The sequence below is a fragment of the Xenopus tropicalis genome, chromosome 1 (genome assembly GCF_000004195.4).
Source record: "Xenopus tropicalis strain Nigerian chromosome 1, UCB_Xtro_10.0, whole genome shotgun sequence".
NCBI classification, from domain to species: Eukaryota; Metazoa; Chordata; class Amphibia; order Anura; family Pipidae; genus Xenopus; species Xenopus tropicalis.
Genome location: NC_030677.2, coordinates 159,034,188 through 159,057,049, shown reverse-complemented (window position 1 = coordinate 159,057,049; position 22,862 = coordinate 159,034,188). Strand labels below are relative to the sequence as shown.

The 22,862-nt window shown below is 38.9% G+C and overlaps 1 protein-coding gene across 1 annotated transcript in view; it reads left to right on the top strand.

The window, feature by feature from the left end:
- The window catches only part of tmem132c (transmembrane protein 132C), a 184,080-nt gene that overhangs the window by 149,793 nt on the left and 11,425 nt on the right, over positions 1–22,862 (top strand). The window contains exons 5-7 of the mRNA XM_018090977.2: positions 14,912–15,117; positions 15,653–15,926; positions 19,635–19,826. Coding sequence (XP_017946466.2) covers positions 14,912–15,117; positions 15,653–15,926; positions 19,635–19,826 — 672 coding nt within the window. The remainder of the gene's footprint in view (positions 1–14,911; positions 15,118–15,652; positions 15,927–19,634; positions 19,827–22,862) is intronic.

Sequence of the window (22,862 nt, the reverse complement as noted above, 5' to 3'; positions counted from 1 at the left end):
TGATTGAAGATATGCATTAGAACATGAAGTAAAACTGGAGATGTTTTAATTGAACAGGCACTTGACCCTTGGCTATGGCAAGTCGGCGCATACAGCAACTCTGACAATCTGCAATTACAATAGTTCAATATGTCTGCGGCAAAAACACCCTTCAATATAATTTCAGAACAAACACATTTTTTTTCTATAAAAAGTCACTAATGATATAATTGTGTCTATACTAGCCAAACATGAAATGCATTGGAGTTTAAAAGGGCACCCCACTCAAAAGCTGCTTTTTACATAGTGAAAGAAAATATAATTACTATAAATTGACCTTGATGCTGAGGCAGAATTTTTGAGATAACATATTAATGCTTTAATGATAAGAGGTAGACCTGTTTTCACCCATTTAAAAAAGTGAATCATGGAGAGATCAGGGTGGGAGGGGATAAACTTGACTTAAAATTTCTTTTAAGGATGGATTTTAGGGCTATGTCACACAATGTGTTTGAGGTTTTTGAAAGAGATCCAGCAGTCAAAATTCTTTTTCCCATCCGATCAACATTCATTTGAATGGTAAAATGTACTGCCTGCGAGATTTAGTATAAGCTAAGAGCTGGCTCTAACAAGGGGACCTCTTGGGAAATCAGATATAAGCCAGTGCCAGCATCAAAAATGTACTGTGTGCCATAACCCCTAGAGCTCTGATTACATGTATGACATAATTTTTGTAGCATTTAAATCACTAATATTCACCCTGAAGTCCTTTATGACTTTGGGAGGTGTCATTTGCTACAGTGATACAATTTAGCACAGGGATGTCCAACCTGTAGATCTCTACTTGTGTTTCCAGCAATAATAGTTGTTGTTCAATTCTCAACACAATCTATGCTTCTGTCAGACCCAAAATATGATTGCTGTCAGCAATTAGTTTGACGCATCACATTTCTGTCTGTCATTTCAGTCTGTACTTTATTCAGCCAATCCTGATGGTTAGAGACATTCATGGTTACAAGTGGGAGTTAATTGGCTGCAATCCCACTGGCATAGTGCACTTCCTTCTGCATTGTAGCTGCTGCTGAAGGAAGATAGCACAAAGATCTGATCAAGTAGTCAACTGCTCAGAAACTCTCTGAAATCAATTCTATAGTGCATTTCTTTTGACTTGTGGTCATTATGTTGACTCTTTGGCACTGGATATTTCCTAGCATGGTAGGGTGCACCCTAATCAACCACTCTGCCCCTTCTAAGCACCAATCACTTGTGAGCTGGGTGTTAGGCAGAACGTGACACTGCCAACACATCAGGTGGGATTTCATGGGTGGAAGACACACACTTTCTGGCCTTGTATTTTTGCATAATATTTTAGGCCTACTTACTGCTAACACAGGGAGCAATCAGTAGAACTGGACTTACCATCTGCTCCAGTGCAGTAATAATTTTCACTTTCAAATGTAAAGAGGAGATAAGTTGCTTGCTGTTTTTTCACACCCCCCACCCCTTATTATATACATATTTCACAAAACATTTTTTTCCTTGTGTTCTTTCATCTTCTAAATATAACATTTAATTTAAATCAGCCAGTAAAGTAATGGATGAATTCCTTTTTTACTTGTGGCTAGATGGGAACAAATGAACCATGTGAAACTCTGAATGACAATGATGGATAAAGCTTTGAGAGTGTAAGACATTGTGACATTTTGACAAAACTCTGTGTTTAATGGTGACACAGGCAAACTGTAAGGCAGTCAAAGAATAGTCAGAAATAACATCTTGTTAGCTACAGTACATATCCCAATTTATTCTGTCAAGCAGAACATACTGTGCGTTGATAAGCTTGACTGCTGGTTAATCTAACTTGTGTTGTGTACAACTCCTTGCTTGAGAATATAACCCTCGAGACAACAAAGTAAATTACCATCTTATAATGTTTTGTTCTCTTCTAAGTAATTGAATTTCTGTGCAGTAAAAAAGTAAAAAACTTTAAATTTTATAGGGCAGGGAAATGAGCAAAAGAGAGTGGTCAGCCACCAGTGAGGTCCCATAAGTGTACAGAGGCCAGTGAGTTCATTATCAGTGTGCAAGTTCAATATGTTTTCCTACTGCTGAATAGTTTTAGACCCTGAAAATGTTATCCTGCCATAAATTTACAAAATAGTGCAGAATTTGCTGGTGTGTTTTCCATGAAGGCAAAACCAGACACACCCACTGGTAATGGTACCATAGTTAGTTATCCATTCTGTAGGTTCATATGAAGTTAACTGTTTTAATCCTTTGAATTACAGCTATAACCAGTCATAATATCTGTGTACATATTGTAAGTCTCGCAGAATGTAGGCAATAGCCACATTTTTAAATAATGTTAATCTGCTGAATTTGCACAAGAATTATTTAGCTAAATTGGTTTTCAATTTTTGCTTTTCTTTGCAGCTTTTCAAATGCACCTTTCATACCCCGATCTGTCTCTTTTTCTACTGTCACAAGGCATCTTATAATTTTGTGTGCCATTACTCATGAATGATATATCTGTACCTAAATATGGCATCAGCAAGCAGCAGTGTATCCACACATGGCATGTTATAGGTGTACACATGGCAAGGGAATACACCTCTTGACTCCAATGCATTTGGAGTGAGAAATTTCCTGAGGAAAAAATGTTTTTTTATTTCAGTGCATTTGGAGTGAGAAAAAACCCAATGCATTTGGCATAAGAAAAGATATCCCAAAAATACCCACTGATGCATTTTGTGAAAGAAAAAAAATGTGGCAACTAAATGCTCATTGAATGCAGTGCATTTGTTGAAATTTTGCTAATTTGCAGTTTTCTGCAGAATTTTTTTTGCTGAAACAGGGGAATTGACTTTTACATTGACATGTAGAAGTCAGTAGCTTGGGGCTCCCATAACAGCAGTAAGCAAATTTTTCCCTAGTGCATTAACCGATATCAATGTAGTAGATGTTTACTTTCATTATTATACTATCAGACTGATCCAAGTTAATTGCTATTCGGTTGCTATGAGTTACTTTACTGTTGCAAATGTGCCTACTTCTTTTAAACTTAACACCCCTTTGGGCACTCCTCTGTTTGTCTTTTTATAGTATGCAATACCATGGAAATCATTATGACTGTTTTTGACTTAAGTCTTTCCCTTTATTTATTGATATAATTGCTTTCTTCATAGAGTTGTTAATGAGAAATGCAGGAGCTAGCAGATAATGAAAAAGTGCCTAAAAACCTTAAACATGTCTCAGATGCTCCGATTACCAGCTGAATATCTACTCTCAGCCATAGACATTTAGCATTTCATAATTCAAACTAGAGCTTCAGATGAACATTTAAGTAATATTTCTGATGGATTGAGCATCAGATCTCAGAGCACTGCAATGGCTTACGGGCTGAGGGAGACAGATTGTAGGGTTTAAAATTAGCAAGGCGCTAATTAAGTCTGTGGTATTACTTACATGGGCTGTTATCATAAACATACCCATCTGCAGCATCTAACTGTTGATGTTTTTGTGATATCAGAGAGGAGTAAAATATGTTGGATGAGTATTTCAACAAATATATATCTGGTTAAAAGACATTTCATATTCTTGCACAAATAAACACCCTTTAAAACTGACAGAGATAGGGGCAGATGTATTAAAATGTAAGATTAATATTTACCACAGAAAAATCCACCCACTTTCAGTTCATTCCTATGGGATTTTTAGATGCGTACTTATCAAAGGGTGAAAGTTAGGGGGCCATTTACTAACTATTGGATTTGTTTTTCTTTTCTGATTCGCATTTTTAGCACTAAAAGTCATGGGAGAAAAAGTTGTAACTTTTTCGAGCTAAACTATGCATCTAAATGGCTAACAAATCCGAATCCAACAATTCTCCAGCTAAAATGTGCCGAGATCATGTAGAAGTCAATGGCAGATGTCCCTTTCCTTTCCTAAAAGATCCTCCTTTTGTTTTGAAAGTTGCATCAAGTTAACAAATTCGGTATCTTTGTGACTTTTCTGAGACTTTTCTCGCGCTGAATTTTAAGTTACCTAAGTTTAGTAAACGTAAGAAATTCATGGAAGTGAGTTTATTCGAATTGTAAAAAATAAAATAATGCCAAATGTTAAGGTTTTAGTAAATGTGCCCCTTAGTGTTCACTATTTGGTAAATAAACTTCTAAAAACTCCATAGGAATCAATAGACGTGGGTGAGTTTTGCAATGCTGAGCTCTAATCTCACATTTTGCTAAATCTACCCCTAATAGAGTTACAGTTGTCAAATATACATTTACACAAGGGGTTTTGTGAGATGCAGTCTGTAGAAACATGGTACAGGCAGGGCCGCCATCAAAAACTCTGGGGCCCTGCACAGGTTAATTATATGGGGCCCCTATTAACACAAGTGCAGTACCAAAATTTTGGCCTCGCCCTTGTGTTTGTGCAATATAAACAACTGATGTTACTCTATAATAAGCAGTTCATATAATGCTAATGCCAGATGTAGCATATGGCGCATATTTTCGGCAAGCTGAAAAACGCTTACCGAGAATACGCTCTATATGCTCTATATGCACTACCTGTGCCTGCACCCGAATGAATTGAATTGTGCCTGCACCCGAATGAATTGAATATGCTCGGGTGCAGGACGATGTAGACGATATCCACCTACAAACGTGAGACTTTGCATTTTCTCGCTTTTTTAGGCGGATATCGGCAACATGTACCTGCACCTGAGCAGGGTGCAGGCACAGGTAGGGGGTGTTTTAAGGGTATGGAGTGTATTCTCAGCAAGTGTTCTTCGGCTGGGCAAAAATATACACCATACACTACCTGTGGCATTAGCCTAAAGAGTTCTATTGATTAATGTGCTAATAAGTCATTTAGTTTATTGGGGGTAAGTGGAGTTTGCCCAAAACTTAACCCCTATCCACCTACCTGCCCCTGCTCTGTGCTGTCATTGCTTGATATGGAAGTTTTTGCATACGTTACATAAACTGTGTAAGTTTAGGGACCCCAATGATCTTGCTGTGGGGCCCAATAACTATTTAGTAGTAGTTAATAAAAACAGTAAAAATTATGAATGTGCTAATAAGTCAGTATTTTAATTGGGGGGTCAGTGAAGTTGCTTAGGGCGCCCAGTCAGCTTGGCCCACCCCTGATCTTCTCTATATACATGTCTCTCCCTTTCTCTTTCTCTTCACTCTCCCCATTCACACTATTATTCTCCCCTCTTTTTCTTACCTGTGCCTTGTTTTTTCCATTCTGTTCTCTATGGGGGAGGACTGGGGCAATCCAGGTTGGGGGCAGGCTGGGCCAATCTAGGCTGGAGGAAGCATGCAGGCCAATCTGGGCTGGGCACAGGCTGGGCCAATCCGGGCTGGGGCTGGCTGAGCCAATTAGGTTGGTGGAAGGCTGCGCCAATGGGGTTGGGCTGGACCAATCCAGGCTGGGGGCGGGCTTGCCATTCCAGGCTTGGCCAATCGGGTTGGGGGTGGACTGGGCCAATTGGATTGGGGGTGTGCTGGGCCACTCGGGAATGAGAGTAATGTAAAAGCTCTCCACTTTAGGTGCTGGCAGCAGGGGGGGCCCAGCTAATATAAGTAAGGGCAGCATGCTGGGCCCCCCTTAAGAGACAAAAATCACCGGGCCGGGACTTGATCCTAACTAAGATATAATGAATCCTTATTGAAGGCAAAACAATCCTATTGGGTTTATTCAATATTTTATTTTTTCTTAGCAGACTCAGCGCCGGATTTCTAAACAACGCGCCCCGAGGCCGCCCCAATTCGGCGCCCCCTACCGCCCCCACCCGCCGTGCGAGCGCGCATGCGCAAACCACCTCCTCCTTCCCTGCCGCCGCGCTAACGCGCATGCGCATGCGCCAAAGTTAAAACTCATATACGGAGCAGTGGGGAGAGGTCCCCATTGCTCCGTATGGGAGCAAAATTTTAAAAATTTGCGTGCGGCGGGGCGGCATGCCGCCCCTATGTTTATGCCGCCCTAGGCCCGGGCCTTTGTGGCCTCGCCACAAATCCGGGCCTGAGCAGACTTAAGGTATGGGGATGGTATTGTTGAGAACCAATACTTATCACATATTCCTGCAATCAGCATTGGATAATAAGGTATGCCTCAGTCAGCTCTTAATTCTAACAAAAAGGGCAAAGTGGGCTGTTACTTTATAAAGAACTATTGATGATGAAGCTCCAGTATAAAGACCCTGGAACAAATATGGGAAACAAATGTAAAAAAGGTAATGTTCTAAGGGTATACTGTCTAAGTTTAAGGCTATAGCACACATGGCATATTGATCACCAATAGTTGCAGCCACTACCAGTCAAGGATCAATTCTCTTTCACTCATGAGGCCTGGTAACTCGTAATGCCCTTATGACACCATCTAATAAAGCTTCAGTTAGGAGTTAGTGGCACTAGGAGTAAGGGTTCGTAAAAAAAGCAACTTCTACATTGCCTAGCAAGTTTTTCAAATGAAACTGCAGGGGTCCCTGTTTATACCAACTGGGGTATTAACACTGGCAGGCATGTTATACCGTAACATTCATTTTTCTAGCATTCTACTAATAGGGACTGCTACATCAAAAACCTTTCTAAACTTGATGAAAATAACCTAGACATGTCTAAACTGGCTAAAATCATAGCACTAATGTCCAGTGGAGCCAATATTGGTGCAACAATATCTGTATATCCTAAAAAAAGGCTCCCAGCTTCCTCCAGCAGCTCATGGGATCCTTGTTCACCTCTAAAACTGCATATTGAATGTAGACAAGAAAAGCAGCCAAGGTTATTTTGTATAAGTACTCCAGTCACATATTAAGATATTTTTTTCCCGGAAAGTTCTTTTGTGCTTGTTCTTTACTAAAATGCATTATGGCTGTTCTTCTTAAAGTAATTGTCTAAAATAATCAGGGGATTTTATTGTTAACCAATGACTTTGCAAAGCTTTTTTTTTCTGATCAGCTTGTATATTTATATTACTTGGTCTTTCATTTTTAATGAAGGCCACAGCCGGGAAAGTACAAGGGTTTTGAAATATGCCAATTCGTCTGCTTTATGGTATTGTCCCTCTTTGTAGAAGCATTTATAAAACAGATTTAATGCTTCATAAAAAAACAAGAGAGAATATTAATGGTCGATCGATTCTAAGTAAAGGCAAAGAAGCAGCTTAAGCTAATCTAGAGCAATTTGTTTACAGCCTTGCATAAAGCACCAAGCTTGTTTCATGTCTTTTGGAAAATGGAGGTGTATGCAGAATTATGTAGACATGTCATTTGAACACAGAGCTTACTGTCTGGGTCATTGAAGTGCTTGAAGATCAAGGAGGGTAGCTAGTGGCCACCAAAATGGCTGCTTCCTGTTACAAAGAACTGTACAAAGCACTTGGTTGTTAGGGTCCATGGCTATGGAAACAAGTTGAATGGCTAACAGAAGCCAGAGTTATACCTGTATGTTAAATGGAAACATACTTTAAAATAAATAATATTTATTGTGTATTTACTAAATTAATCAAAATGGGCCATTTTTGTCTGTTTTTCAGTTTGCTAAACTGATTTTATAAATATATTTTTTATTTACACTAAAGGCTTAGAACTGATTGACCATTCATTTTCTCTCTGTTTAGAGGTATTGATAGCACTATCCCTGACACCCTAGATCAGTGCTGTCCAACTTCTGCAGTGCCGAGGGCCGGAATTTCTCGCGCATACATGGTGGAGGGCCGCTAATGGAAGCCACTCCCCCTTTTAAACCACACCCACTTCAAACCACACCCATTTTATCACAATGGTGGTAGTGCAGCAAAAACCCAAAAGCTTGGTCCTCACTGCAGGGATATCAACCATCATTCATATGTGAAAGAATTATATTATGTCATATTAAGACACACCCTAAAATCCATATGACTCTTCCCCTGTGGATAGCACAGCAGCCCCCAGTACATAATTACACACCTTAGGGACCCTTTACTGGCTATTTCCAACTGCTAACAAACTCCTGCCAGGTTCACCTCCCACAGGCAGCATAGGGTAGCACTCTGCCTGCCCTACGCTACCTGTGTGTGCCATACTCTGCCTGCCCCATGATGCCTGTGTCTGCCATATGCTGCCTGTGTGTGCCATACTCTGCCTGCCCTATGATGCCTGTGTCTGCCATATGCTGCCTGTGTGTGCCATACTCTGCCCTACCCTGCCTGTGTGCCATACTCTACCTGCCATATGCTGCCTGTGTGTGCCATACTCTGCCCTACCCTGCCTGTGTGTGCCATACTCTGCCCTACCCTGCCTGTGTGTTCAATACCTTCCCTGTCCTATGCTGCCTGTTTGTGCCATACCCTCCCTGCCCCATGCTGCCTAAGTGCCATACTCTGCCTACCCTATGCTGCCTACACACAGCCCTGAGGTGTGAACAGTTGAACAATGTGGGTGATTACAGCCTGAGCCTGAGGTGTGAACACTGCAGGGGGTAAACAATGCATAGATTAAAAAGTGTGAACAGTACAGGGGATTACATGTTTAAACAATACAGAGGGATTACAGCCTGAATCTGAGGTGAGAACCATGCAGGGGGGCTGTTAATCTCAGTACAGATACCATTTAAAGTTTATACAAGGGTAAACCATCAAAGCAGCCAGACAGGTGGGGGGCCACACAGAGGGGGGTTGCGGGCCGCCAGTTGGACAGCACTGCCCTAGATGGTTATAATGGAGAAATAAAAGAGGGTAAAAAATAAAAAAGTTGCAATGTTTGCTCTGGGCAAGTCACCCACAGCCACCAATCAGTAGACAGTAACAAACATCTAATTAGTTTCTTAGGGCTACCAGAAATATCTCTAAAGCTTAGTGGCATGAGGAGGGTAACTTTGTAAACATAGCACACATTATAAGCCAAAAGAATGATCTGATACAGTACTTTCCATAGTACAAACCTACAAGCATTAAATAATCCATAACATTGGTTCTATTATTCGAATTAGATGAAAATTGTGTTAAACTAATAATATAAAAATGGTTTAATATAACACACTTTCTTGCTTCCAAAAGTAATGTGATATTTTTATACAGTATAAAAAACCCCTACCTATTTATTATAGCTTCTTGTTACTGAGGTGCAGGAAGAGGCTCATTATCTCCTTTTGCGCTAACATTGTAGATTCAAGGATTCTCAACAATACCTCTCTCAATAAATGTTATTCTCTTATAATGTCATTTTTTTTCCCAAAATGAACCTTATAAATTGATCATGTTTGTTATTCATTCCCATTTAAATTGCATGAATAACTAAATTAACCTCCAGCTGCACTTAATTCACTGCATATGTTTGTCTGCTCTTCATATACATTCTGCCCCTGCATTCATACTTCTGAAAAAGGATTTCTGGTATTGTAATCTCCTCTTATCCATGGTCCCGGAACTGAGGCAGTCAAATTGCACTCAGTACCCTGGGTATTTTTGTATCCTTACAAATAACCTTGTGACCATAACTTTTAACAGAAATATCTATAAAGCTTAGTGGTGTGGGGGGGGGGGGGGTAATTTAGTAAACACAGCAAACATTGTTTGATCTGATATAGTACTCTCTTGATCTGATATAGTACTCTCCACAGTACAAACCTACAAGCGTTAAATAATCCATAACATGAGTTTGCTTATCTGTGTTTGTTCAGGGGAGAGAAATGCTTATTTCCACAATGCATTAATGTTATTTGTTTAGAGTAAAAAAAAAACTAAACTAAACAAAACTAATAGCTAGTTCAATGGGAAGACATGCCTGCAGGCTTAATATGTTGGCGGTAATGGAAATGAGATAGTATCAGTGTTTAGTGACAGAGCGGGAACAACATTCTAGCAGTTCTAGGAATTTCAAGAACTTTCACTTCTCTATGAGTCTGGACAGTGTCCTGGAAGAACAGGTGACTTGTCATTTTCAGGCACATTGAGACAAGTATTCTTTCTCTCCTAGATAAGAATGTTGTTTGCTGCTTGTTTTGGCTGGGGGGAAGGGGGATATAACAGTTACATCTACTCTGTTTTAGAAGAAACAATAAAATAAAGAAAAAAATGGCTGCATATTTTTTTTAATAAAACCTGTATCTGGCTTTTCTATCGGCTGATAAATTCAAACAGTTATATTTGCTTAAAATGTCACATTTAGAACTTAAGTAGCTGTCTGCACCAGTTTTATTCTGTTTATTTCAAGCACCAGCTGCCTTATTTAAATCATCTCCATTTCTTTTCATTTCACTCAACCATGCACCGTGTTATAACTTAGGACTGTAAACAGGGAAAGTAGCTTTAATATTATTAACAATAAATATATATATATCTATATATGATCTTATCAAATGCTTTCTTCATGCCGTATAATAATGTAATCATGAAGAATTATGAGCCAAATATCCTTATCTGAGTACAGTTACATATTTTTTATAAAAGAGCAAATAAAATGTCTGAAGGCAAAGCCTTGCTTTAAGAGATTGAAAACAGTAAGTTATTCCCATTAAGAGCGACAGATTATATTTGCTTTTGTTTTCTCAAGTGCTAATATATTGAGCAATAATGTCTTTCTTATTACTGTGTATTATTCTTACAGTTTATAATTCTTATTCTATTGTGCCACATAAAGCTCAGGAATAAACAATGTAAAATATAGAAGTACATTTTCTGAGAGCCCTGTGTCGTGCCTAAGGTGCCTGCACCTCTTATCAGAACTGTGTTGGGCCGGCATGTCCATACTGTATGTAGCCACGAAAAGGCATCAGTCAAAAGGAAGGGATGTGACACGTCTAGTTCAACAGACAGGCTGAATGAGGAAGCATATTCATATACAAAATATGTGATGGATTACAAGCCAGAATTGTTTATAAACAAGAAGCCCTAGAGCACTGATTTGCAGTGCATCAATAATAAATGATTATTATTTGTTTACAGAAAATCATCCTATGTCTTACAACATATGCATAAGGAGAATAATCTCTAATAGAAACATGTTAATGATCCAAATACCATTCACATAGTCATGTCACAGTCTATGAAGGTTATCCGGTTTGCTGAGGGTCATAATAATCCTTAGAAATCTATCAGAACAGCCCCTATACTATAGGAATATAATATAGATTCCTGATTCAATGTACAATGCATGCAAAATAGTCTTGATCTGCCCCTGGTAAGATTACTAGATTTTCAAATTAAAATCTAGGTACAATAAAAGGAGTGACAATGACATTACAGCCACATATTTTAATTGTAGTATATTTCCCTAGAAAACCTCCAAAATAATTTTATACGTATGCCTTCCTTTAGTAACAGAAAAGCTGTGTGGGAAATTTGGAGAATGTGGGAGTAGGGAAGGGGGTCAGGTGATGGAAGATCACTCCTTTTCTGGAATAGGAACAATTGGCTTGGGGTGGCACTGTTCACACGGCAACACCCTGGGACAGCTTTCAGAGGCAGTGATGCTTGTTTGGGTCAACTTTCCCAGGGGACAGAGAATCTGAAATGGGGACAGTCCCCTTGGAATGGGGACTGAAGGCAACCTTAGTCCTTGGGGACTTCATAACAGGCAAACATATAGGCGCAGCCATATTTGCACCCAGTAGGTAACGTTAGTAAAAGCACTGATTATAAAGAGGATAAAAATAATCTTCACTTTACCACTTTCATTCAATATTGATAAAACGCACATTTGGAAGAATAATCATTTTTCACTTATGAGTGCTGTTTAATGCTTCTTGTTTCCTATTATTATGATTATTATGATGATGATGATGATTATTATTATTATTATTATTATTATTATTATTATTATTATTATTATTATTATTATTATTTAATAATAATAATAATAATAATAATAATAATAATAATAATAATAATAATAATAATAATAATAATATGAATAATAATATGAATAATAATATAATTAATAATAATAAATATTAATAGTAATTAACCTTGTTTTAGGTGCAACCCACTAGTAAGGAAAATACAAGGCTTAGAGGAGAAACACAGAGCTTGCATTACTGTCAGCTAGTATGCTGTAAATACATCAAATAAACAGTAAACTCAATTTCAGTAGATAATATAGTCCAGAATATGTTCAGACAGCGGTATTTGTCATTTAGGGAATATATATATTTTTTACTTACGCATTCTGCTCAGCACTTTTTACACTACATTAACTGACAGATACATGTTTTTAATGGTTTCAGTTATTTTTCCTATTACTATACATGCATTTGTTTCTGCACAGTTGTCATTTTTGCTTTCCATTAAAGATAGGTAGGTTAACGGAGCTAAAATGCCATAAATGGATATTGTATAAGATAGTTTAAACTAGTAATGCATGACTCTATATCATTTTTTCTATTACTGGTTTTACCATACACAGTTTCTTTTTAGTTGCTTTCTTAACCAAAAGAAATCCTGAATTCAGTTGTAGCCCTTTTTTATATGCTTATAATACACCATTTCTAGTTCAAAATTATGCTTATAATATAGCATCGTTTTGACTGTTTATTGCCTATATCTAAATGGTGGTGGTAGGAATAATACTTTCTAAACAATTTACCTACTGTACAGCAAATTATACACATATACAGTCTGCAATAATCCATAAATTGTATGAGCGGCATGCAGTCCATTGTCCTATTCAGAATACTATGGGCAAAAATATAGGCATAGACCCTAGAGTGCTCTATATAGCTAAATCTGTCGTGCATCTTCAGTATGATATATGATATGCGGCTCTGAATTAAAAAATAAATCCCCTGGGCAAGGAGTATTGGCTCGATGGGGAAAAAAGGGTTTATATTGTTTCAATATTCCAAATAATTCTGAGCAAAGCAGACATCTTCCTTATCTTGCTGCAATGTTTTGCTGTGGAAGTACAGCTCTTGTCAGAAACTTGTGTTGATTGGTCTGTCCACCTTTAACTAATGCTGTTTTTCTGCTTGGCTGGAAACTAGATCTCATTATACATTCAGCAGAGAAGAGATACAAGGGCTTCAGTTTGCGTAACATACCAAGTACCCCATAAATAATGTGTAGGATAAGAGGTAACACCTCGACACCAGCCTGCTGACACCGAATTGCATTACTACAGCCTCTTCTTTTTAATTGCAACCTTGGAAAGGCAACTTATATTGTAATGCTGTTTATGAAAATACTACATAATCTCCAGGTTTTTGTGATAAATTCAAACCCATGGCTTTTGTCAGAGGCATCATGTGCAAAGCCGCAGCGTGACAGATTTGCATTACATGATCCGGTTCCCACAGACAAGGAACAACAACATATTCGTATAGTTTCCAATATTCCAATATTTTTTTTTACTCTTCTCCAGAGAAAATTAATTTGCAGAAAATATGTCACTGTGTGACCATTTCTTTCACTGAATAAACTGTGAAACACATTCTCCTCGATTCTGTCATGACACGGAAATCAAAAACCTGGTTTGAAACCAGCTGTTGACTTGAATTACTCCAAGTAACAATATTAATTGGATCTCAAATGATTTGCACTGTAACAAGGAGTTTTCAGTGTTTCAATAGAGCACCTGTTTATTACATATGTAGTACATTATCACATGATTATATTAGCAATAAGCCTATTTTAGCACTTCTTATCACTAGTGAGCCTTTACATACAATATATACATTAGGGCTCATTTACCTCCATAAGCACAGTTGCAGTCCCCACAATTATCCTGCAGTCAGTTACACATAATGAGCCAAACAACAAAATAATGATAGAGAAAAAGCCATCTAATGCATGTAATTCACCACTAAGGTCCAGAATATAAATAAAATAGCAGTGAAACATACACTAACATTTATTGGTTACAATGCTTAGCACCCAATGGTGCAAAATGTATAAGGAGGGCAGAACATGGGGACCATGTGGCACTGAGATGTACCCTTATATTGTTTGGTATGGCATCGTTTGTTTAATTTTTTGATCATGGTATTATTTGTAACCAATAAATATTATAGTATATCTCACTGACAAATTGTTTCAGTTACACGTAACAGCACTTTCATTAAAGGAACTCCTTGCACTTCCGCATAGTTATTTTTGGCACCACTTAGCTCCTTCTGCCTTCTGTTCCAAAACAAACTGTACTATGTCTATTGACTTAGGGAAAACCCGTAGCTACTGCCCCTCCTTACAAGGTGGTAGCTCTAGGATTACCTTTGCGTCCAGCGTCAGTAGGGGCAGTACACATGTGCCTAAAGAATCAGACACACACATAACTTATGCGCCAAACACCAGGAATTACACCAGCCAGGCTTCCAGAAGTTTGTGTCCAATTTGTGGCAAAATGCTTGCGCAGTTGCTGTCATTTTTCCAAATCAGGTGCAATTGCAGTAGGCACAGCGCAATTCTGACAAGCATATCACTTCTTTGCCACCACAATGACGCTTGAATTCTGGGAAAACGCTGCACTATGGGGGAAAAATATGGCGTTTGCTCTCAAAACTGCACTTTGCTCACTGCACTTGCAGATGTTCATGTGCCCTATTGTTTTGTTCTCTAAATTCTCACCCAGCCAATATACAGCCGGAGTGATACATGCTGGATATCCTTTCCTTCTAGGTCACAACAGTGAGCATTAGAGATAACAAACACCATCTGGTTTTTTTATAGGACTGAAAAGTCCTGAATAATTTATACTTCAGCTTTTTGCTTGAACAACTTCTATTGCTAAAAAAATCTAATATATTGTATTAATACTGACATAGCTCTCATAGCCTTATGACTGTATAAGCTGTGCGCCAGGTAAGTTTATTATTATACAACAGACTCTGAAACATACAAAAAACATAAAATCTATATTCTTTTTATATAGAGTAGATGGATGGTATCTACTCTTTCATGGATACATCCAAGTGCTTATTATTGTCACTTATGTCATTATTCCTTCCTCCAGGTTTCTGAGAGATGTGACTATGTGTTTGTCAATGGCAAGGAAATGAAAGGCAAGACTGGGGTGACTGTGAACTTCACCTACCAGTATCTGACTGCCCCTCTGCACATTACCATCTGGGTTCCAAGACTCCCACTCCAGATAGATATATCTGACACTGAGCTCAGCCAAATCAAAGGATGGAGAGTGCCTATCATTGCAAATAGAAGGTGGGTGTATTGCATTGAATGAGACTAAATTATTAGTGTAGGATTTCTGAAAAGGCTGCAATTTTGTTGGATGTGAAGTAATACAAAGAAAGATATATTTGGAATTTGTTTTTTTTCTAGTAACATGATCACTCAAATAGTCACTCTAGAGCCACAACACAGATCAATAGTGACGGTGACAGGATATTTGAATGGGAGCCATAACTATAGAAATAAAAGTTCTTATATAATTTCCTGCTTAAATGAAAAAATATTCATAATTATCTTTACAGGCAAAAAAAAAAAGCATTGTACATTACCTAACATTTGCTTTTAATACATAAACATAATGTAAGAAAGCACACAAAGGTTGCCCAAAGTCTAATTACCAATAGCAACCAGATGTTTGTGTTCAAACAAATGACCATTAAACCTTACCTCTCGATTGGTTGTTAAAGATAACTAAACCGGTACCAAATGGTGCACCTTTTATTACATTACACCAACATGTATTCATCTTAGCATAATATTTACAGTTAATTTTTAATTTGTTAAGACCAACCAGAGACAGTGATGATGAAGATGAAGATGAACGCAGAGGAAGGGGATGTTCCCTTCAGTACCAACATGCAACAGTTCGGGTTCTCACACAATTTGTGGCTGAAGATTCTGACCCCCTAGGGCAGCTCATATTTCTGTTAGGATCTGATTGGCAGTTTGATGTCACAGACCTGGTGACAGACTTCATGAAACTAGAGGAGCCACATGTTGCCAAACTACAAGATGGAAGGCTGCTGATTGGCCGGGAGGTTGGCATGACTACTATACAGGTATGTGACTGAATTATTTAAATGATAAGGCTTTTACAATGGAAACATTTTACAGGACATGTATATTTACAGTATGTCTATGTATAATTATTAGCATTACTTTTGTTCTGTATTACAGTGTATATCATACAATTTTACCCCACAAATATACACCTCCATGGCTGACAGGGACCCTGCTTGAGCAGGCACAGTTGAAGCTGATTTCCTGCTCAAGCAGGGTCTCTGTCGGCGGTGAGACCCGAAGCTTCTACGATTGAACATAAGATGGCACCCAGGTAAGCAGCTGTGCTGCTCTGTATTTTTAGGTTGGGGTTTACAACAGGGGCAGTTTTTTAAGTTACAGAATATGCGAAACGGGAGAGGTGAGGGGGGTCGAGGCAGGCCAGTTATATAGCTGGGGGGGTGTAGTTCTCCTTTAACTAACCTTAACCCAGGGTACCTGGTAGTAGAGGACAAACATTAAAAGATTGATGGACAACCTTGGGGTGCTCCATTTTTTATCATCTACAGATTAACAAGTGCCAGGATTTCCTTATTGTCTTCTCTTCAAAATTTTAATTGTCTAATATTTTGGCTCCAAAATAAGCCTTTTACAATAAATGTCTCATAATAGCTAATTTGTGAACCAAGTTCAAGCAATTAAATGGTAAATAATAAATGAAAGTTTTTTATAGTAATTTTCCATTAGGGACTGCATAGCATATGAATCAGGCATATGCTGGTGCACTCTCCAGGCATTGTAAATGAATATCCCAAGTATTATCTCGTATACACATTCTAATCATTCACAAGTGGAGTGGAGCAGTAGTATATGGTATATATATATTAGAAATAGTCCAAAGGGTGCACACCATTTGCAGCAACAAAACCTGGGTGCTAGTACCAAAAAAATACACTAGAACAAGGACAGCACTTCTAGGAATTAAAGAATTGTGAGCAAAATGTAAATGCAAAAATAGAAAAGTTTCTTTCTTGACATTTTAGTCTCACACAGAAACCTTCACCTGGAGCAAAAAACAAAATAAAACAGATGAAGGTTTCTGTGTGAGACTGAAACGTCGAGTAATAAACCTTTCTATTTTTGCATTTACATTTTGTTCACAATTCTTTAAATCTTAGAAGTGCTGTCCTTGTTCCAGTATATTGTATATTAGTATATATTGCATAATCCTTTTCAAAAAGCTTGTGAAAGTTCACTGAAAATATAAGGCGAATGACACACCAGACAAAATTCTGAAACCCCCTCCCATAGACTTTTGTTAAGCAAGAGGGGGTAATGGGAAGGTTTAGCTGAGGCAAAATCTTAAGCCAAAAACCAGCTACAGTACACCAGCGGTGACAGGCAGTTTCCAGTCTGTGGGATGTAATCTAGGTTGTTTCAGGTGTTTGAATTCTAATGCTAGCATTAGGGGGCCATTTATCAAAGTACGATTGCCTCCGAATACATACTTTCATTGGGTCAGGTTGGAGCTGCAGAGTGCCATTGAGTCCTATGGGAGGCTTTCCTTGGGCCAGGTTGGAGCTGCAGAGTGCCATTGAGCCCTATGGGAGACTTTCCTTGGGCCAGGTTGGAGCTGCAGAGTGCCATTGAGCCCTATGGGAGACTTTCCTTGGGCCGGGTTGGAGCTGCAGAGTGCCATTGAGCCCTATGGGAGACTTTCCTTGGGCCGGGTTGGAGCTGCAGAGTGCCATTGAGCCCTATGGGAGACTTTCCTTGGGCCGGGTTGGAGCTGCAGAGTGCCATTGAGCCCTATGGGAGACTTTCCTTGGGCCAGGTTGGAGCTGCAGAGTGCCATTGAGTCCTATGGGAGACTTTCCTTGGGCCGGGTTGGAGCTGCAGAGTGCCATTGAGCCCTATGGGAGACTTTCCTTGGGCCGGGTTGGAGCTGCAGAGTGCCATTGAGCCCTATGGGAGACTTTCCTTGGGCCAGGTTGGAGCTGCAGAGTGCCATTGAGCCCTATGGGAGACTTTCCTTGGGCCAGGTTGGAGCTGCAGAGTGCCATTGAGTCCTATGGGAGACTTTCCTTGGGCCAGGTTGGAGCTGCAGAGTGCCATTGAGCCCTATGGGAGACTTTCCTTGGGCCAGGTTGGAGCTGCAGAGTGCCATTGAGTCCTATGGGAGGCTTTCCTTGGGCCAGGTTGGAGCTGCAGAGTGCCATTGAGCCCTATGGGAGACTTTCCTTGGGCCAGGTTGGAGCTGCAGAGTGCCATTGAGTCCTATGGGAGGCTTTCCTTGGGCCAGGTTGGAGCTGCAGAGTGCCATTGAGCCCTATGGGAGACTTTCATTGGGTCAGGTTGGAGCTGCAGAGTGCCATTGAGTCCTATGGGAGGCTTTCCTTGGGCCAGGTTGGAGCTGCAGAGTGCCATTGAGTCCTATGGGAGGCTTCCAAAAACATGCACAGAAGGATCAAAGTCAGAAAGGTTTTCCCGCCATTTGCGATCATTCGGATACAAAAATACGATTTTTTCGTAAGCCTTTTAGTGTTGACGAGACCTATGTATAAGACACATATGTATGTGTGTATATATATCATATGCATTCCTTACCTTGCACCTTAAGATAGCTTCCTTTCTTCGTATCCCAAAGAATAAGCTTGGGGCCTATTGATGGTTTACTAGAGAGAGTTTAGAGAAAGTTTATTCTAAAAATCCTTATATATTTAACCGAGGTTCAGGTCACTCGTGATCCTTGCTTGTGAGTGATATTAAAACATATTATGCGAGACATTTCAGTAAACTGCTCTAGTAAGAACAAAGGGGCTCTCTAGATTCTGTGCAGGCCTAAACTTTTTTTTTCTAAATTGCATAAGCAATACAAGCATGCTGAGAATTACAGATTTTAAGCAATGTTGTATTTAATGCTGGGCAATGGCAATGGCAATGGCGATGGTCAGCTATTTTGTCAGGATAGATTTTATGTCCCCTCCCAAGTAAATAGAAGATGTCATATTCATATTCATTATCAACATTTATCTAATGGTTTATTATCTAAATGATATAAAGAACAACTGTTTTTTTTTAGCCTTGGGCAATTATGTTTATTAGTTACCCTTATTTATACTAACAAGCGCATTAGAAACTTGCAAGTACATTGAAAAGTAAACTTTCTTCTGATGACTGTGGGAAGAAGTAGAAGATAACAAGAGGAGCCTTTGCCAGTCTTTTACTTACCCATATGAATCACACAGGTTACAGGATGGGTAAAGTTACCTACCCCTCAAGAATACTGTATTGTCCTGCTGAATGCAGGCAGCACTATATTCATCAAGGCAGATGCAGGTCATTGTGTTCCACATTGCACCTGTTTCCACTTTGCACATTGTCTCAAAATGACCCCTTATGTTGTGGGTACAGAACAGAGATTATACAGACACGTTTTACCATAAATAAATAGGCTTTATGTGGACTGTGGGATCAGCATAGCATAATTACACATATCTAAATTCTTTTTATTTCACTTTATGCTGTATGGATTCTTATTTTTGTACTTACTGAAAGGGTGCCGTAAACTGTTAAATTGACTGAAAATTATTAAATCATTAATAGGATTGTGGCATGACCCAGCAATGTTAATGCTTCTTCAGATATATACAGTATGTATATATATGAAATGCATTTCTAGTGTAACTAGGTTGCTCAGCAGAAAACAGTGTATAAATTATGGATATGGTTTCTTATTATTAAATCAGTCTCTTTGTTTGTTGAAGGTGATGTCCCCTCTTTCGGATTCCATCCTGGCAGAAAAGACAGTGACAGTCCTGGATGACAAAGTGACAATAACAGACCTGGGAGTGCAGCTTGTCTCCGGACTGTCACTCTTCCTTCAGCCCAGCACAGCAAATAACAAGGCATTTGTTGCAACCTCTACGGCTCAGGAACTTCTTCATACTCCCAAACAGGTAGAGTGGTGGAGACCAAGCAAAGGTCTTTTACTTGTTTCTCTGTCCTCATTAAGAATAAAACAAGTCTGGAATTTGACTTTCTCTGCTTCACTGGATCTACATAGAGAATTTTCTTAACAGATTTTTTCAATTCACTGACTCTACTGTGTCCTTGCATGACTCCCTAACCATTCTAGCTTTCATTAGCCCTGATAGATTTAGGCAGTTGTTTCTAGTAAGTGCAGAAACAGTCACCAATGGACTACACTCCATAAATAAGAACTTTAAAATACAACAGAACAAATCATATAATTTTACGTCACGTTTGAAATTAAAACTACTCTTTAGTGAAAGAATTCATTGTGATTTTCTTCTGAATGGATCTATAAAACCAACATGGCGGTGTTGTTTGTAGGCCCTTAAGGGACACAGGGTCCACAATCTGTACTTGCATTGGAACAGTGCTCTGAACCCTGACAGTAAAGTATGTGTGAATGTAGTGTTAAATGTACTCAGTAGGCTAATTTCTATTGAAAATACTCCTTAACAGAAGCAGTAATAGTTTATTTGCACACTTAGGGCAGAGCTAGATTGGAGTTGCTGTTGGATGTCCTTAGAAAAACAGATCACACCCTGCAAGCTAAATACAGTTGTACAAGTCTAAAAATAATGAAACTGATAATTAAAATCATACCTGTAAAGTTTAGTGTAAGACTTTTGGATGGGATTGCTGTTTTCATCCAACTGTCTGATAGACAGATTCTTATTAAATACACTGACTGCCAGATGTAGATGCAAACAAAAACACATTATCTAATCAGGTTTTATACTACAGTATGAATGATCAGACTGACATTATCTGATCAGATTTTATAACACAGATTAAGGCAATGGTTAAATGGAAGTAAGTATCCTCCAGGGGCTTTCCGCTTTACCAATAAATTATGCATGTGACTCTTAACTTTCAGATGTGAGCCCTCGCTTACGTTGGAAGTAAGGTGTTCTTCATAAAGGATCTACCCATCAGGGGTCAATAACCGCACAGTGTATGTAGTCACTCAAAAGTATTACTCCAAGCTTGCAGAACCTAACAGAACCTAGGCAGGGCAGTTCTACTCCTAGGTCTGTCCACTTGGTCCTAATCTTGGGCAGTGCACCCAGAACTTTAGTCCTCTTCAGTCGAGTGTAGGCTACTCGCTAGCTACTCTACTCCTATCTATGTGCAAGTAGAGATGTAGCGAACTGTTCGCCGGCGAACTAATTTGCGCGAACATCGGGTGTTCGCGTTCGCGAAAATTCGCGGACTTTTGCCGATGTTCGCCACTTTGGGTTCGCCGCGTTTTTTTTTGGCGCCGCGTTTTTTCGCCTTGGTTTTCCCGCCGCGTATTTTCGCCTATGCATATACATAGGAATAGCTTGCGGTTTTTTTTGGCATTATTTTTTGGTATTTTTTTTTGGCGTTTTTTTTTTTTGGCGTTTTTTTTTGCGTTTTTTTTACAAAGTATTTTTCAGAGAAATTTTTGCTTGATCCCCCTCCTGCATGCCACTGTCCAGGTCGTGGCACCCTTTAAACAACTTTAAAATCAGTTTTCTGGCCAGAAATGGCTTTTCTAGGTTTTAAAGTTCGCCTTCCCATTGAAGTCTATGGGGTTCGCAAAGTTCGCGAATATTCGCGAGTTTTGGCGAAAGTCCGCGAACGGGTTCGCGAACATTTTCGGCGATGTTCGCTACATCTCTATGTGCAAGCTATGACAGTGAATATCCTGCCACTGGCTTTCCTAGGAGGTCTAATCTTCTATTTGATCCCACCTGTCTGTCCATATAGAAGGGAAAAGTCCAGAGCAGTATACTTTAACTTATATACTTTAGAACATTCACCCCTTCTGGTCATTATAGAACTGCCAGGATCATACTTTGAAACAGGAACATGAAACTATTTCCCATTTATAACTAAGGACCAACTTAGCCGTCTAATCTTTAGGGGACTGCCTGAACAGAAGGGCAGCTATTTTATCAGTCCTCCTATAACATCATTGAAGATCAGTTTGTTCAGCAGGATTTTGTTGGTGAAACCTAAAGTTTCCTTTCCTTCCTAGTAGAGTTACCCATGGTAACCTATCTTTTGCTTTTATTACTCTTCTGGATGAACATAGCTAAGCAATGATTGGTCGCTATGGGATCATGGGTGAGTAAAAAAAATGGAATATCTTAACTGGCACTTGCTTATGTCACATGACTTGTCACACAAACAACTATTGGTTTGATTTTTAGAATCTATGCCACAGAATACCTTCAAAATAAATTTCACCCACCTGACCCTGACCCCAAGAATGTGTATGGGTGTTTAGGGGATTGTATTTAGTGCTTATTTATGCTTAATGGGACAAAACAAATTCCTTTCTGTGATGTTGTAAATCAAATAAGGGGAAAAAAACCCACCAGTAATATTTAGCTTTAAATAAACATTTAACTTGTGCTTCAAAGAAAAAGTTTGCCACATTGAAATGTTCCATCTTTTTTAATATTGCTTTTTAAAAAAAAAGATTATGTTTTTCATTTAAACAAAATTACTTTTTTATGCTTTATTGTAAACATTTCTTTCACAACACTCGCTGAAAAGATTGTTATGCACTTTATGTTCCAGAACCTCTACTTCTTATCTTTGCATAGGAATTTAAAGCTAATCATTTAATCAGGCAAAAGCTCTGTGAATTGTATTTTTGTAGAACACTTGCCGTTGTCAGTTCTTTAAGTGAGCGACTATAGCCAGTAGTGATATAATAAGTCTTTGCTGCTGGCAGAGCTGTATCATCATGAGTTTTCATGTATTTATTTTATAGCTGAGTTACTACTCAGCCCCGGGTGTGAAAGTAATTGCACAGCCCCGCACACATTTGTATTAATATTTGAGGTTCATCTGCCAGAAATATAATTTACTGTCTTTTCCATGTCATTCCCAATTTACATATGTATGCAGAGAACAGGTGGGCTGCCCATATTTTTCTTTGGCTATAACAGTGAATACAATTTTAATGCTTTATGCATTTTCGTTTG